We start from the raw sequence: 17,857 nt of genomic DNA, 5'->3' as shown, positions 1-17,857 counted from the left end.
ACTGAAGAGTGTGTCGTCATGTTATCGGCTCAGTAATTGGAATCAAATTACAGATTAGACCATAAATTTGCAATTTAAGAAAAAACGAGGTCGTAGATTCTATGAATGAATGTTTGATGCGTTACAGCTTAAAAATTATATACTTCGATTTTTGTCTGTTCTTGAATATTTGTTCTGTCATAGTAAAAGCCATATGAATAATGTTAGAAATAAGTTTAAACTCTGAATGATTTATGGGTGGACATGCTGTATATGCGATCCACATATCAAGAGTGCCAGATTATTGCCATGAAGTATACTGAGAGATGAACACCTCTGCGGATCATGAAAACAAATTTATGAATATTTTTGAGTTTAGAGACGTAAAGTAACAGAGATGGGAGTATTTGTTTGAAACTAACGGTAAATATATGTGCTACCTTGTTCACGATTCATTAACTTTACTTTTCCTCCAGTGTGTATTTATGGGTTTCATGTGATTCAGACTAAACAACGATTATTCCCTTAAACAGATATAATGAGTTGGATTTTGTAATGGGGAAGTGTTGTGGGATTTTAGGTTTTTGACTGTTGTCCTCTAGAGCAGTGGTATTCAAACTTTTTTGATTGCGTACCCCCAGATATAATTTCTCTTCAACTTTATACCCCCAAAGTTGGTGTATAATTCAAGTTATACATAGTATATAATCTACATCTAAAATAAATTAAATAAATTAAATAAATTACATTACTGATTATTCGGTGTTTATCATAATTTTTTTCTAAATTTCACGTACCCCGTAAAATGTCTTCGCGTACCCCCGGGGGTACGCATACTCCAGGTTGAATACCACTGCTCTAGAGGAGCTGTGTTTTCTTTGTTGTACGGACTAAATTTACAAAATTCAAAATATCCCGAATTGTGACACTATTCATACATTTTCTAACTTGTTCTTTGCTGCGTTAGCCTGTTTAATTAGAGGTCTTGCGATGGTGTTTAATGTAATCGCGTTCCTATCCATGAAATGACTTGTACTTATCTCCATTTTGCAGAGTTAACAGTAAACATATTTCAGAGGGTATTATACGAAAATACCGTATTGTGTAAAATGGATTCGCGTTGCCTTTGACAGTTCAATGTCGTGCGTTGAAAGGAATTATAGATGAATCCCTCGAAAGCGCATTACTGATTCGCAATGCTTCTGTTCTGTTTGCAGTCACGGTACGAGGTGTGCAGGAGAGGTGGCTGCTGCCAGGGACAACGGCGTGTGTGGCGTTGGCGTCGCTTACGACTCCAAGATAGCAGGTGATGCTACCTTCATGACCCGTCATTAAGTCTGTGGTACATCCATTAAACACAAAACAAACTTAATCCCCCGAAATGACTCATATCTGAGCTTAATACTCTTCAATAAAAATTTCCTTGGATATTTTCCATCGTCTAGTAAAATAATAAAATAGAAAACGACGTTCCGGAGATGGTACCTGAAGACGGTGATAGAGCCCCATCTCCGAAACGTCGTTTTCTATTTTATTATTTTACTTGAAGATGTAAAATATCCAAGGAAATTTTTATTCAAATAACTCATCATAGTCACGAACTTTTAGATTTGATATAATACTCTTAAATTATACCCTGTAGGATATAAGCCTATATATTTCAGTCCCTGGAAAAAGTTCCTTGAGTTTGATTCCCGCTGAAGGCGTGTTTCAGGTTGCTAAGAAACTAAATACGGTGGAAGAACGTCTCTTAGACTAAAGTCGGTTGTTTCTACGAAATAATTGCACAACAGAGGATAGAAAACCGAAAAATTAACCTGGGATTGATTTCCAGTGAAGACGATTTCTTTACCTAGGATAATAAGCACGTCACCAAGACACTGAGAATAGCGAAGAACAACGTCGAGACGCCATACGATAGGATACTCATAGCCCAACATCGAGCATCGAGACGCCGACAGGATTCTACATATAGCGTACATAATGTTAGCGAAGGCACAAGGGAAGACGCTGAGAAATCTACGCCGAGCACCTCGACGCCTGTTGTAAAGATTCACATAAGAAAAGCAAGACACGACACTGACAAGCCGACGCAGAGCGTCGCGACGCCGACTCAGAACACCAAATCAAGACATGAATATACAATGGAAGCTGCATGGCACGTCGTTGGCAAACCGACGAACAGCGTCGAGATGCCAATTATTCCGACGGCAACATTAGACAACAAATCTTAAGTAGGCTATAGCATGAATGCGTTCCAACACGGCGCCGGAATAAGACGCCGAGCGTCCCACGACCCAGAAATCAAAACCCTGCCAAGAAAATACTCGGAATGGTACAGGGCATGATGCCGGAAAACAGGCGCAAAGCGTCGCGAAGGCGTAAAAAGATGCCAGACATATCGTAAATGAACCTTGGTATGACATGTAATCCGAAACTGGATATGAGGCTTCGAAAGACGCTGAATACGAAAAGCAAATAAAGCCAGCATAATCCTAAAAATTTTCGCGTGGATCGATTGTGACAAAACCGATGGCGAGCGACGGCACGCCAGAAGATCAGCTTTAGGATGTCACTGGACATGATGTTGGAAAACCGACGAGAAGCTACGCCTTGAGACATCGACTACAGACTGCAAATAAAAGCAACAGAAGCATTTGGACAGCATACGACTGATTCTAAAAGAATCGACGCCGAGCGTCACGACGCTACTTTTACGGTACCGCTAAGGCGCTATGTTTTTCGCAGTGACGCCATTCGCCCCTACGTCGCCAGCAGAATGAATATATTGGACAGATAGACCTCAGGATGCAATTGGACGCTACTGCAAGCTTTGCGACGTCCTTCAAAGACGTCACATTTAGCAGAGGTAAGCCTCCAGCTTCCAATGTAAAAGACGTCTAGGAACCGACGCCGAGCAATGACGTATATAGCACAAATGAACCTCGGTACTAAAATACAAAACAGACTTTGACCGTCGCGGCGCCTACCGTCTCGAAGGCTGTTGAAGGAAATTGTCAAGCACTAACTAGGCAGTTCGATTGTGTCCCTCTTTTACAGCTGATCTTTTGTATTGGGTTTTAAGATTTTCTAATACATTTACCAAAATATCCTTTCGTGTATTTCTGATTGAGGTATTCGGATGTTGGATCAGCCGTACATGACAGATCTGATTGAAGCCAACTCTATGGGTCACGAGCCAAATCTCATCGACATATACAGCGCCTCTTGGGGCCCAACAGATGACGGGAAGACGGTAGATGGTCCGAGGAATGCGACTATGAGGGCCATCGTAAGGGGAGTGAACGAGGTACGTTCTATGTTACTGCTTACGCTGTTTAATAGACGCTACAGAATGTACCATTTAAAATAAAACCCAAGAATAATCACGAACTAAGGAGAAAATATTAAATCAGAACCACGCCCACCCGCGTAATAAATTTCATAAAATATTGGATGAATTACAATCATGATTGAGGCAGTACGCTTATCTAAAACGTTATCATTATATACCATACGCGATGTTTCATCTCAGAAGACTGCCATCTTCACAATTTTCTTTTCCTTCAGATTTTGAATTTTAGAATGTGGTCTGATCTCTGACGTCGACATTTCAGTTGCTTCAAAAATATATTGGTTGGTTTTCTGGTGAAAAGGATACCACGTTACAACCGATAAATCACAAAATGGCTATAAATTATGTGATAATGTGACATCACTGCTGACTGAAAATATCAGACCTTTTTTATGATTTTATTTTAAGCAGTTTTAGCCATAAATCTGCGTACTTTACAGTTTTTTTAAAATCCTTTCTATTCTATTCATGGCTCAAACTGTTCAAGTAGATAATTTATAGTAATCCTATTTAACATTACTTTCCCTTTAATACGCTTGTTGAAAACGACGTAAAGTAATTTGAATATGAAATAACTTTGGCTTTTGAATTCTGCGGAGTATAAGAAATTTCTTCTAAAGTTTTCTGTGCTACAGTTCTACACACGCAGTAGAGATAAAAAATACTTTTATACTTGTCAGATAAAACATAAACGTACTTAGACCGATTCATCTTTCCGTCTGCAGAAATGGAAAATAAGTAGTGTTTCTGGATATACATTTTTCTACTAATCTGACACTTCGTTGTCACAATTTACGGAAATCAGAATAGAAGCAGATGTATTAGTGTATAGAATTTTAACGAAGTTTCATTTTGGATTTTATATAACTGTACCAACATTAATTTAACTGCTATGATTGATGGAGTTTAATTCATTGTGTCGTCGCAGTAAAAGAGCATTAATAATCACGTAATGTGTTCAGTCTGTTATAATTTCCATTTGCAGTGTAATTCAAATTATCGTCAACCGTCGTGCTTTCTACTTTAATTTTGAATTTTTATAGCATTAAAACATCGTGACAAATTTGGACATATTCCCTTTATATTTATTTATTTAGTTAGTTCAATTAAATTAATTCACGATATTGATTTAATATTTGTTTTCTTTTATATATCGATTTTTATTTATATGACGAGAGATACTGTGGCCACTTGGCCTTGTATTAGAGTCAAGGTTTCAATTCCAAGCAGGGGTATAGATCTCCCTCTTTGCTAAAACACACGCGTGGGTTCTGGGGCTCATCCACTCTTTTTCGTTGATACGGGATGCCTTCTTCAGGGAGTAATGCATTCGGAGAGTGAAATGGCCACTCAATTTATCTACTACACAAAATTAGGAATATACGGAGCTGTACCTCCACTCCTCCATACGTCTTAATGGCCTGGAGCTTAAGGGTATTCGACTCTATTTTGAAATAAAACACTGTACTTGTAATAGTCAGAGAATTCCATAACCACCTGAGACTGCTGTTAGCTTCTGAAGCAGGACTATTCTTAGTGGGGTTTGTTCTGTAGTGGCAACACTTGTTGAATATTGTGATTTTTATTATTTTTTTCTGTATTTAATTACTTTTGTGGGCCTCCAATTGTGTTTTCTTTATTTCAGTTGTATCGGCCGAAATAAAAATATATTCTTTAAAAAACAATGGTACAATGGGTTTAAATTATACGATCGTAAATTGTGTAAAATATGAGTTTACGTACAAAATATATTAATTCATTTATGTTGATTCGTTACACAGAATAATATTTTTGTTTTGAATTTACCATCTTTTAATAGACGTAATATTTGTATCAACCATATATATAAATCAATTTATATTATTAGTTTCATTTATAATACGTGGTATTCATGTGAAAGCCACAGAGAAGGTAAGAAATAATTTGTTCGTAAACTTTTAATATCTTGACAGCTACATTATTAAACATATTTCTTGTAATGAAAACATGATGAACATCAAACATGTCTTTCTCCTTCAACACTCGTCACACAACGTAAAGGATAAAACATTGGCACATTCTCTGACGTACGAAATGAACTACGTATAAAAGTGGATCTGTGCTGTAGAAGATTTGAGGTTTTCACGGTGGTGAGATCATGATATCGTCCTGGGTTTTGGCGCCTCGTAGACAGCCGAGTCGTCACGGCGCCAAAACCGAGGAGAACGTCATGTTCTGATTCTGTGCTCTTTAGGGTCGAAACGGACTGGGTAACATCTACGTCTGGGCGAGTGGGGACGGCGGTGAGGACGATGACTGTAACTGTGATGGCTACGCTGCCAGCATGTGGACCATTTCCATTAACAGCGCAATTAACGATGGGCAGAACGCGCACTACGACGAGAGCTGTTCTTCAACTCTCGCTTCTACGTTCAGCAACGGGGCCAAGGACCCGAACACCGGCGTGGTACGTGCATTGCAATTAAAAATTTAAAGCCCGATGATCAATAAATATCCCACCTGTTTTCACAATCGATAACTCTTCATTTTTTTAATTATGACTTTTTTATTATTGTTATTGTAAACAGCGATTATTTCCTTAAATAGCGTTAAACAATTTATCTCTTTAATGCTGAAGTGGAGTTTTCTGTCGTCCTTAACCTAAAATCTGTCTTTCTTTTTTCAGGCAACCACGGATCTCTATGGGAAATGCACTACAACGCATTCTGGAACGAGTGCAGCTGCACCAGAAGCAGCTGGAGTATTTGCGCTAGCTTTAGAAGCAAAGTGAGTGATAAGGCGCATTTAATATGATATTATTACATAATTTTTTGCGGTTATCAAAAAATTTATTATCATTCCCGTCAGACACACACAAATTGTTTTAAAAATAATTAAGGGCCTTTCTTGGAAAATTAATAGTATGCTCATCTAATCAAGAAATTCCAAGCCTTTTATGGAACCCAAAGGTTCATTACCATGCTCATAAAACCTCTAAACTTGTCCCTATCCTGAACTAAATTAATTCAATCCATACTATAATAAATACTTCCCTAAGATCCATTTTAATAATATCATTCTATCTATGTCTAGGTCACCCGAGCGGTCTCTTCCTTCCAGGTTTTCAATAACAATTTTGTATTTATTTCTCATCCCTCTATTACGCGTACATTTCGCGTTCGTCACGTCATCCTTTTTAGTTCATCCGAATATAATCTGGCGAAGAGTACAATCTCTGTGGACTTCCTGGTCATGTTAGGTTTCGTCGTGTGTAGACCGTTGCCTTTCAGCCCCGATGATGGATACAGCACGTTAGCATCTACAGACGAGTTTATACGACGCCAAAAGCAAGATGCTCACCACGAACCTCACAGCCGAAAAACATCACATCTGAAAGACTAACATTTTTTGGTGTGGTATGATTTTTCAGCCCGCAGTTGAGCTGGAGAGACATCCAACACTTGACAGTCCTAACATCAAAACGCAATTCGCTGTTTGACGCCAAAGGTCGATTCCACTGGACGATGAATGGCGTGGGTCTGGAATTCAATCATTTGTTTGGGTTTGGAGTCCTGGACGCTGGTGCGATGGTGGCCCTGGCGAAGCAGTGGAAGACTGTTCCAGCCAGGTACCACTGTGAGGGCGGCACGGTCTCGGAGACCCAGTAAGTTGACACGGCTATTCTACAGGATGTTCGAATTTAAACTGGGAACTGAATACGACACACGAAAGACTTCACGCCTAGAATAAATGCTCGTTCAGGTCTTGAATTCGCTTTGTTTGCACCTGCTCAGCTTCTGCGCAACTGGCTTGAGCACCGGCCTAGCAATAATCATGACCTTGAATGGAGTGTAACGTGGGAGGTTGGAGAAGTTAATTTTTAGACGACTGTTTTTTTTTTTGGTTGAGTTTTAATTGGTAAGCCGTGTACACGGAAAGATTGTAATTGCGAAAGAGACGTTTTATATCCGGCCTATAATTTTATTAGGTGGATATTTCAAACCTGAAAATTCTCGCAGTGAACATCTGGGTATATCATTCGAATCATGATCTAGAAATGAAAAGAAATGACATTATACATATTTTATATTATGATTTTACCACCGTAATAAATCGTTCGGCCTCGCTCCATTTCCTTGTTAGTTGCCAGGAGTAACTCTGTTTTCACAATTTCCTTCCGTTCTGTCAATCTGCTTGTTATTTAAAACTATCAATCTCGCAGTTTTTTCGTGCTGTCTCTTTGGTGCTTCCAACACGTTATCTTCATCTAGCCTTATTTTTGTCTTCAGAAGGTCGTTAATAGAAGATTACGTACGTCTTAATCCTCACATAAATATGTGTAATCCACTCTTTTGTCGATAGGTAAGCATTTACAAAAAAATGCATGAAGTAATCTCTTGATATATCACGATTTGTCACTACTCAGCTTTACAATGGCAAGGACACAATAAAAATATGTTTGGTTTCACTTCCTTTAGTTTTCAGAACCCAGAATAGAATTATATACCCAAATGAAAATTTTACTGACGAACAACATTTAAACAACGTAGAATGAATTAAAGTGGGCCACTACTTCAGCTCCAATGGGATTCAAACAGCGTCATTCATGTTCATGCCGTCTGTACAGAAATTCCGATTCTCACATAAACAGATTCGTTTGTCAGGAACGCCTTCGTGTCATGTTTAGGCTTTTTAACACACAGACGTGTCGGAGAAGTAGTCGACCTTCACGGCGCTAGTTAGTGCAGTCTCAGCTGAACTCAACGTGACTTACGAAATAAAGAACAGCTAGAAGATTGATTACTTCGTTATTTGATGATGTTGTTCAATGAACCCTTGACGTCTCACATGTTAACAAGTTCTTACGTAATTAAGCTGGTACCCATGCTGTGAGATACATAGAACTAAGTTTCTGGTACTGTATATATTTATTTTTGTACGCCGTTTATCATGTGACTGCGTTTATAGTGAAAAATGTCATTTAATTATACGAATATATTACACGCTTACAAATGTCATAAAAGTTAATTTTGTAAGCACACAGTTATATAATCGGCAATGAAAATTTGTTTGTTTTCCTACATTTGTACGCATTCTACATTGTAGTTAAGTCGAAGTCTACGCAAATATCTCAAATTAATTCACTACCGATTCCTTCAATATTCTTTCCAATTCACTGTACATTATGTCATTCGAACAGCATAAGTATCTCTCCTGAAGACGAAAAAACATGCCCTTTTAGAAAAGAAATGAGTGTTAATGTTTCAATATTTTTTAGACATGTAAAACACGGTGGATAAAATGAAAAAAAAAAGAGAGAACGTTTTAACATATGGTGGTGTAGAACTACCCAATTCCGTTTGACACAAAAGCTTTTACAATTCTCAATAATAGTCGAAATAATTTGAGAGCCGTGTTTTTACCCACAGGGAGATCCCTTCCAGCCGCTCAGTGCTACTGAAAATCAACACGAACGCATGTCAAGGGACCGAGACTCAGGTCAGCTATCTCGAGCACGTCCAGGCTGTAATTACTCTGAACGCCACTCGTCGGGGAGACGTGGAACTGTTCCTCACGTCACCAATGGGGACCAGGTCAGTGTAGACGAATATAATTCGATTTTTCTAGTCCTTAGGTTTTCGCGACTGGAGTTCAAAGTACAACTTTAGCTTTCGGGGATTGCTAGCAACGAATGTTGAAAGCTATCTGCGTTTTCATCCTGAAGATGGCAACTGCAACTGTATCCTACTTCAATGGACTCATATTACAATAGGCCTGTCAGCAATTTAATTGACCCCCGTTCCCATCACAGGTCGATGATCCTGAGTAGGAGAGTGAACGACGACGATCATCGAGATGGGTTCACCAAGTGGCCATTCATGACGACACATACATGGGGCGAATACCCACAAGGAACATGGTCACTAGAGGTCAGTATAAGTATCATCAACTGGATATCATAATTCGTTCAAAGCGATTGCACGCCGTGATGATGGAGGCAGTTGGCATTTCTGGAATGCCAGTCCAGTTCTTCAAGACTGCAAGCGCGTTGCAGAAGATGCCATGTTCAAAATTGAAGATGCCATGTTCAAAATTGAAGATTCCATGTTCAAAATTGAAGATGTCATGTTCAAAATTGAAGATGTCGTGTTCAAAATTGAAGATTCCTTGTTCAAAATTGAAGATGCCATGTTCAAAATTGAAGATGTCATGTTCAAAATTGAAGATGTCGTGTTCAAAATTGAAGATTCCTTGTTCAAAATTGAAGATGTCATGTTCAAAATTGAAGATTCCATGTTCAAAATTGAAGATGCCATGTTCAAACATGAAGATGCTCTTTTTTTTTTTTGTAAAATTCACCAGTATCGAATTTGTTCAGAATCGTAATACGGTGAAGATGTCAGTGTTGTTCTTCTGGGCTGTGACGCTTTGTAGACTTGCAGCATCGCAACTAAGAGGAAAAATGACTTCATCAAAACCACTCTATCTGTTCTCGAGATTTTTATGTGCACAGACAGAGATAGATTGATTTTAACAGGTTATCCATGGAGATGTGTAAGCATCTGTAACATAAAGACGAAAGGTGATGCGTAAATGTACAAACATCTGCCAGGATTTGTAAAAAATATTGCGAAATAATTTCTTTAAATTTCAGGTAAGCTTTAACTCGCAGTCTCCACAATCAGGATTCATCAAGGAATGGACACTGATGTTGCACGGGACCCGGGATCCACCATACAGCGGCCTTCCCGTGTCAGATCCACACTCCAAATTGGCCATTGTCAAGAAAGCGCACGAAGAAAGAAATAAAATGTAAAATTAATCTCATCTCTTCAGCTTCTCTCCCCATCCAAAGCCACTACACGCCCTCATTTAATATTCTGTTGTTTCTTCTTCATTTGCTTGACAGATCTCGATCTCCCTCTTTCAGTTCCATAACTTCAGTGCCGTACGTCACATTATTTACGTTCATTAAAGCCCCTCTATTTGCAAATTGTTCTACCAGCTCTCAGAAACAGCGTAAGATTAATTATTCTCAAAAACGTACTTTGACAAGGACAGTACAGGGGGTTTCATCAGTCTTAAAAGCATTTTTATATCTCTATTAGTCGCGTGTAGAATCGATGAAGATGCTAATATACAGGGTGGGTGGGAAGTAAGTAGGCATTAAATAATCGCTTTGCATTGGAAATATAGAGGTTATAACCATTCCTCAATGTACTTACTTACCACCCACCCTATATACAAAATTATTAACGTAATATTCAGAATTAATAAAAATCATATTTTAGTTTGTGCTTTAGACGTCGTAGTAAAGTAATTTGACTCTGTCCTGCTAAAAAAGGGAACAGAATAAAATATTTAGTATTTTAATAAATTAAATAATTTCCACGCTAGGCACTTCGAAAATTGCACAACGTTAAAGTGCGTGTTGGTAATAAAAATTTGGGCGGAGGCAGTAGAGTTTTGACTTACTAATCTTGCATTCAAAAGCATAATTGTTCGAAATTATATCGTAAATTAATTTCCGCATTGTAAAATTTAAGAGAAAATTCACTTGCAATGTTAACTGCAACAGAACTCGGATTCAAAGGCAGAGGAATAAAAAGAATGACGAAATTGAGCAGATTTGTTTTAATTATTATAAAATGCGCTGCGTGAGAACGTTTTAAGTCTCTCTTGACACAGGAGGTAAGATCAAAATGTGAATGATGACATAACCTTAAAATAAGGCAGTTTCTTTTTTTATGGTGCAAGATGTACCTGAGGTACTCTATGTACTTTTATGAAGTTCGGTTCAAATAACAAAGGGCTTAGAATATCTATAGGTAATCAGACGTTCAAACTACACGTGACACTTAAATTCAAAATTTCATTACCTTGTTCGTTACCCGCCACTGGTCCCTATCATAATCCAAGCCACGCGAATCCAATTCCATCCTCCCACTCTACTTCATAACGCAATTCGTAAAGTCCCATTAAATAAGTTAGTAACCATGTACTTTTTTTTGGGACATCCCCTATATTATTATATTTTACGATTATACCTTTAGTTTTTACAAGATTAAAATTATTTTTATTTTTTTAATTGTTTTAATCTATTCGTTAAATGCGTAAATAATTTTTCAAGAGAATCTTTACTATAAGTGCAAAGTTGTAAAATAATATATCAAAACTCACGTAACAGGTAACATGAATACATTCTGTAGTAAATTACATTATCTTTTAAATTCATATTTTATTACGTAAAGCATGTTGCCTAGAGCACATAAATATAATTATTTCTCTTTTTGAGCGATATCCAAATTTGACTTCAAGAAACCCTTCACATATGACGTACTTTACGTGGACTTCCAAAAATCTATAATATCGTATTCAAATTATTGCAGTGGAAATTAAACTTACGATTCAATGGCTCTGCAGCCATTACAACCACCAAATAGTGCGACTACAGTTCTTTGCATTCAGCACAATTAATAATGGCATATTTCACTATAATTATTCGCAGAATAGTTAATATTTTAACGTAAGAATTTTATGATTATAATATAAAAGCGTGTGAAGAAAATATAAAATACTTCTGGTTCCATAAGGTATGAAGAGGATTGTGTCTGTCGTTAAATAAATATAAACTAAAAAAAATATTTTTTCAAAACCTATTACTTAAAAAATAATAAAATATTACAAATGATTTATTCATAATATAAGGAAGCAATTGATATAGATCCGTTACAGAATTTCTCTCTAATTAATAAAATAATATTACTTGCCGTATAGTATTTACAATGCATATTTAAAAACATGTCGAGAATTTTTCATTATTCATTTACTGTTAATACTGATTAATTTGGATAAGTAATATTTAACATAAACAGGAAATAATGACATAATTTTCGTAAGTGCTCTCAAGAATGAAATTAGAATGACGTGCGTCTCGGACTCACCTGCTGCCTGACGGCGTTTTTATCTTCACGAAACCAACACTTTCATTCACTAATTCATATATTATATTTATTGTTTAGTTACGTAGTTTTGAGATTGCACATACGAATTAGTGATTACCGTCACAGACCCATTTGTATCTCCCGTGCTTTGACTTTTAATTTAATAGAAACAATAGATTGTAATTTGTGGAATATAATCTTGAGTCTCAGAATATTCTATAAATTTCTTTATAGAACTCTAATAGACATTTTATAAATTTAAAAACATTCCCCGAAGAAAATTATTTGCAGTGAATTACGTAAATTAGTCTCATAATTGATAACAACAGTTGAACTATATTCGCGTGTTTTCGTAAAACCGAATAAGTTCATCGACAAACATATCTGATCAAAGTTTAAGAAGCTGATTAACCATAATATTTAATTGTATGTTACCTGAGTAAGCATATATTTACGATAACATCAGAACTCAGACGTGTCCACGCAAGGTAATACGTAGTTCACGAATCTAGTACACGCAGCGCACAAAAACAAATAGCTTGCATACATTTTATCGACTGAGAATTTATCTTCCTGCTAGCAGGATATGATAATATTGTAACAATTAATGTGGTATCAATATTGAGAAGAATTATTAATGTCTCTGATAAACTTAAATATTTTTTTTAAATTAGTTTGTAATGTTATATGACACGTAAGATTGTATTGAAATCTATCTATGCTTGTCCAATCGAGGATATTTTTACCTCTAGATTTTGAAGGATCGTTTTGTTCTAAACATATGATATATCTGTTTTTACTTGCATTACATAAATAAAGAAAAATATAATTCAGAAGTGTCGAATATAATCGTAGGCACAGCAAACAATCTGATGAACATTTAAAATTTTAGATGCGGATAAGTAATTTGTAAGTTTCGCAACTACTGCTTAATTGTTTTTGCTTTATGAAAAAATAATAATTCTATTTTATGAGTTATAGAGAAAATCATTTGCCTATAAATATCTTATCCCTCGTAATATTTAAAGTCCAATTTAAATTGGCATCTTAAAGTAAACAGCGGTAAAGAAAAGTAGTTATTTATGTTGTATTGTTTCTAGTTACATATCCTGCAGATACATATATATTCACGTATATAACTAAAGTAAATTATTTGTCTTAAATCAAAGATTGTATGCATCACGGAGGGATCAATTACATCTCAACTAATTTTATGATTAATTATATTTGACATTAAAAGGAGGTGTTTATTAGTGTAGTCATGTTGAAGAATTCCTTCATTTTGTAGTTTAAATTTAAAGTTTCTTAAATAATGTGTTTTGATTTAAAGATTTAAAGCACAGAATAATTATTTAAAAAAAGTTAATTTCTTGTGATATCATATCATAGGTAACGTAATTTATTCTTTACGTGCGTATATTATTAAATTATTAAAAGCCTATTCATTGACGGATATATTGGTTCTAGCACTAAACCTAAAAGAGAACTTTAATTCCATAATGCACTCTAGACTAAACAAATTCCGCTGGTCGGAATATTGCGTAAGAAACTCACTTTAATTTTGAGTGCACAATTTAAATTTAAAAGAAATTATGTTGTAAATATTCGACGTAGATTATGTGCACCATATAATGACACAATTCTGATGCTACTCATACCAATCCAACGCAGTTGTTTTTAACCTGAAGTTCAATACCTGCAGACATGACGTTACTCTTTCCATTATTTAAATTCTCTGTCAGAAAGAATCTATAACTTTACACGCAACTTCTTACATAATTCAAAGTTTTCTTTATATTTTCTAAGACAATTGTGGTATAAGCGGTATACAGGGTTGATGACATTTTATAGTTGATCTACCATCTTTGATTGGACTGTAGAGATTAGCTTATCGAATTTTCCGAAGAGAACGTAAGAGAAATGTCACTGATATATATAAACTTTGATTGAAATTCTGATTTTTCTGATTTGTTTTTTAAGTACTATATCTATTAAGGTATTTATTAGGACAAAAAAATATGGATATTAGTGAAGTGTAATTCCCTAGAAATTTGTAAAATCTGTACTGTACTTGTTATTTATAAGCTGTGGTAGTAAACATAAAATCCAGTGCAAGAAACACTTGCCTGTCGGCATGTTTAGTGTTATTCTGTACGTAAATTGTTTGGTAGTGAAATTATTTTTTTAAGAACAGTAATATTAGGTCCTATTTTTGTTTTTGTATTATTTAAAAAAATTCTAGGTTAAAATACACAACAGAGAAAGGGTTTATTTTATTATGTGTATATTTACCTTTACAGTAACTTTCACTTTGTGACTCGTTACGTTATTCTGTTACAGCTATCGTAACTTTATTAGATTACGAAGTCTTTGACTATGTACCGCATATGTGATCTAGAATTTATTGGAACGTCTGTAGGATTGTGGAATATCGATCAAGTTTAGAAAATAGAAAAATTTTATTTTCTAATCCACGAAATGCTTTGAATTCCCAAAATGTAGACCTTTCCTTCAGTGATGTGGTTTTCTTTTTTAATCGTAAGCCCTTCACATGCTAGTTCTTATCAGTCAGTACCATTTCATATACTTCTATTTATCTATTTCAGAAGATTAGAAATGATCTCTCTATATTCAATAATTTGTATGAAAATTAAATGTAGCTTTATTGGGGAGGTTGAAGTATAAACAAGTATAAAATAAAGGACCATGTAACATATATATTTTTCATAAACTGTTTGCTTTATATTTGAGATACTTCTGGTTATTTTTATATTTCTTCGATCTGTTTTATGTGACCTGGGTTTTATAAAATGCAGGACAATAATAACAACAACAACATTTGTTCTACATTCCAAGTCCACGAGTTTGGTATTTGTTCGTATTTCTGCAATTTCACTTAAGTAGAAACACATATTACCGTTCATCTTGTACCTCACCATCTTATGTTAGAAATTACGTAAAAGTGTGTTTCACTGTACCTTAACACATGTAGGCTCCAGTTTTACTATATAATAGATGACTAAAACAGTGAAATTATAGGATGAGTAAATTATTTGGACAACTTTGGATCTCATTTGCACTAGGTGCATTATACAAGTTCTCCGGACAAGGTTCTTCGTAAATACAGGATTATAAAATCATCTAATCTGTAGAGTAATCAATGATATAGTTGGTAACGAAAAACCAAGTTTCGAAAGTAATATTTATAAAGCATTATGGAAAGCGTATGATAATTCTGTCACCTGATCATACTTTTATTAAAAACACAATATTGTATTTGTTACATTATTTGGACATATGTGTCCCGCGTCGTAGCCGCGCGGTCTGAGGCATCGTTCTTCGGAACGGCGATACGGAACGCGCGCTGGTTCGAGTCTCGGGGGAGAAGAAATTTTCTCATGAGCTTTCGACCGGTATATGGGACTGGTGCCAACCCAGCATCGTGAGGAAATTGGGGAGCTACAGTGAGTAGCGTAATCCGGTCAGGAAAGCTAGCAATGGCTGGGGGTTCGTCGTGCTGACCACACGTCACCCAATATCTGGTTGGATGATCGTTCACCTCTGCTGAGGCATGTGAACGTGAGGCCAGCAGTCAAGCTAGTCGGCTTTGGCTCTCTGGAGCTGTCACGCAACGGATAATTATTATTATTTGGACATATATTCACATACCTGTATTTATCTAGTTACCTTATTTTTCTTCTCAAACCATATTAGTACCACAGAATTTACTCAGACTATAGTTTATTGTTCATGAGACAGTTTTAAATTATTGTGGTAGTCCTGAAAAATTAAGTAAATTTCAGGAACTAGACTTTAAGTATTAGAACTTTTGTTTTGTAAATTTACTCAGGAGTGAGAATACTGAAACAGGAAAATCTGCTTACGAGAATAAACATAATTATTTTGAAGAAAAAAATTTAGTATATATTACATATAAATAGAAATGATAACTGCAAAGCATATAGAAGGACAATATTTGTTGTAGTTAATGCTTTCTATTAAAAATAGATATTCCTTCGATATAACTCTAGTTTTAAATTCAAAGCATACAAGGAGTTTGTTAGAATTATGTCATCATCTGTTAGTCCAAGTATAACCTACGTAATTGAACATGTGGAATACATTTGATCATGAAGAAATAATTTTGTTTGTAAGTTCATAGATTATGGAAGAAGTATCATTAACCCTTTACCTTTCTCACCCAATTTGACCATTATGGGTGTATCCAGATTAAATGTGACAAAAAGTACGGTACATTCATAATGGATATAACGTAAGCTACACTATAGCCTACGTGGTATAGTTAATGTAATAAAAACTTGTAAATAAATTAAAATATTCTATTAAAAATGTCAGGTTAATGTAAAATGGAACAATGCGTTGTGGAATAGGGCAATGAAATAATTTTAAAACAAAATTTTCAAACCTTTTGAAAGCCCTCTTTTAAAAAAACTTATTTTATTGTAAAAACTTCCTGTCTTTACTCTCCAACTTCTCTTATTATGAAAATGATAACGTTCAGTATCTACTTTCACTCATTGAATAACAGACAGTGAGATAGAGAGAGCCATTAATCTAAATAATATTTAAAACTTAGGCTGTACCTCAGAGAAAACACAATCCTTTTCCATTAGAAAGTTCTGGTAATTAATACTGTCTAAGGAAATAATAACTTCGTAATCTAAAAATCACACAAAACCCACAAATAAACTCAGTGTTTAGACCAATTATACATATAGTTACCACCATGCTTTAAAAGGTTTAAAATGGCTACTCTTCTATAGTTCAAAATGTTTGAAGCTAAATTTACAATTGCAACATTCCTATATAAAATCTAAAAATTAAAGTGGAATTTCGTGTAATTATTTTACACAATATGAATAATAAAACAGTAACACATTCACACCAGAAACTTTTCTAATACTGCAGAACTTATAATTTAAGTTGACTAAAATGAACTCTTAGATGTAGAAAATCTTTATGTAAATTTTATGTTTGCAGTAATGGTTACAAGTGTTTTTCCTCTGAACTAAATCCACCATTCTCTGTATTAAAATGAAGCAACGATGTCACAATATCATAATGAAATTTGTTAGTTTATTGTTATTTCAGTTTATTTACGCGTGTTTACTGACTGCAAATCTCACAACCGTTTCCCTACTCCGCATCGCATAGACTTGAACTCGCGTGTGTCTGCCATTATTATTTCCTTTTTTCTTCATTTTAGTATTAATTTCATTCTGTTATGTGGACTCTTGTTGAACTATTTGATTATCTTGGCGACCATCTAACGCTATTTCAGTATTTTATTTGTTAATGCATTATACCATAGAATCGATCAGTAATTTGGATCTAAGAGAGATGAAACAACTGAGGTGGAACCTATTTCATAACAAGGTACTTCATAATTTATCTTCTAAACAAAATATTTTTTTAGGTGGTAAAATCAAGAAGGGTGAGATGGACCACGCACGGTGGAGATGATAAATATACACACAACTGCAGTATGGAAACTTCAAAGACAGAGATAACTTGGGATATAAAATGTGACACTAAAATGGATTTAAAAGTAACAGCTTGTGATGACTGGATAAGATTG

At 35.2% G+C, this 17,857-nt stretch overlaps 1 protein-coding gene across 2 annotated transcripts in view; it reads left to right on the top strand.

The window, feature by feature from the left end:
* The window catches only part of amon (prohormone processing protease amontillado), an 89,571-nt gene extending 73,171 nt beyond the window's left edge, over nucleotides 1-16,400 (top strand). For both annotated transcript variants that reach the window (XM_022064555.2, XM_087351648.1), the window contains 8 exons: nucleotides 1,197-1,285; nucleotides 3,114-3,289; nucleotides 5,568-5,780; nucleotides 6,000-6,100; nucleotides 6,744-6,977; nucleotides 8,743-8,907; nucleotides 9,126-9,243; nucleotides 9,969-16,400. In XM_022064555.2, coding sequence (XP_021920247.1) covers nucleotides 1,197-1,285; nucleotides 3,114-3,289; nucleotides 5,568-5,780; nucleotides 6,000-6,100; nucleotides 6,744-6,977; nucleotides 8,743-8,907; nucleotides 9,126-9,243; nucleotides 9,969-10,130 — 1,258 coding nt within the window. In that variant the 3' untranslated portion in view covers nucleotides 10,131-16,400. The remainder of the gene's footprint in view (nucleotides 1-1,196; nucleotides 1,286-3,113; nucleotides 3,290-5,567; nucleotides 5,781-5,999; nucleotides 6,101-6,743; nucleotides 6,978-8,742; nucleotides 8,908-9,125; nucleotides 9,244-9,968) is intronic.
* Nucleotides 16,401-17,857: the final 1,457 nt, after the last annotated feature.

The sequence above is a fragment of the Zootermopsis nevadensis genome, unplaced genomic scaffold, assembly GCF_977971745.1.
Source record: "Zootermopsis nevadensis isolate Lab colony 2312 unplaced genomic scaffold, Znev_1.0 Znev_ptg000020l, whole genome shotgun sequence".
NCBI lineage: Eukaryota > Metazoa > Arthropoda > Insecta > Blattodea > Termopsidae > Zootermopsis > Zootermopsis nevadensis.
This window is presented reverse-complemented; position numbering and strand designations above follow the sequence as displayed.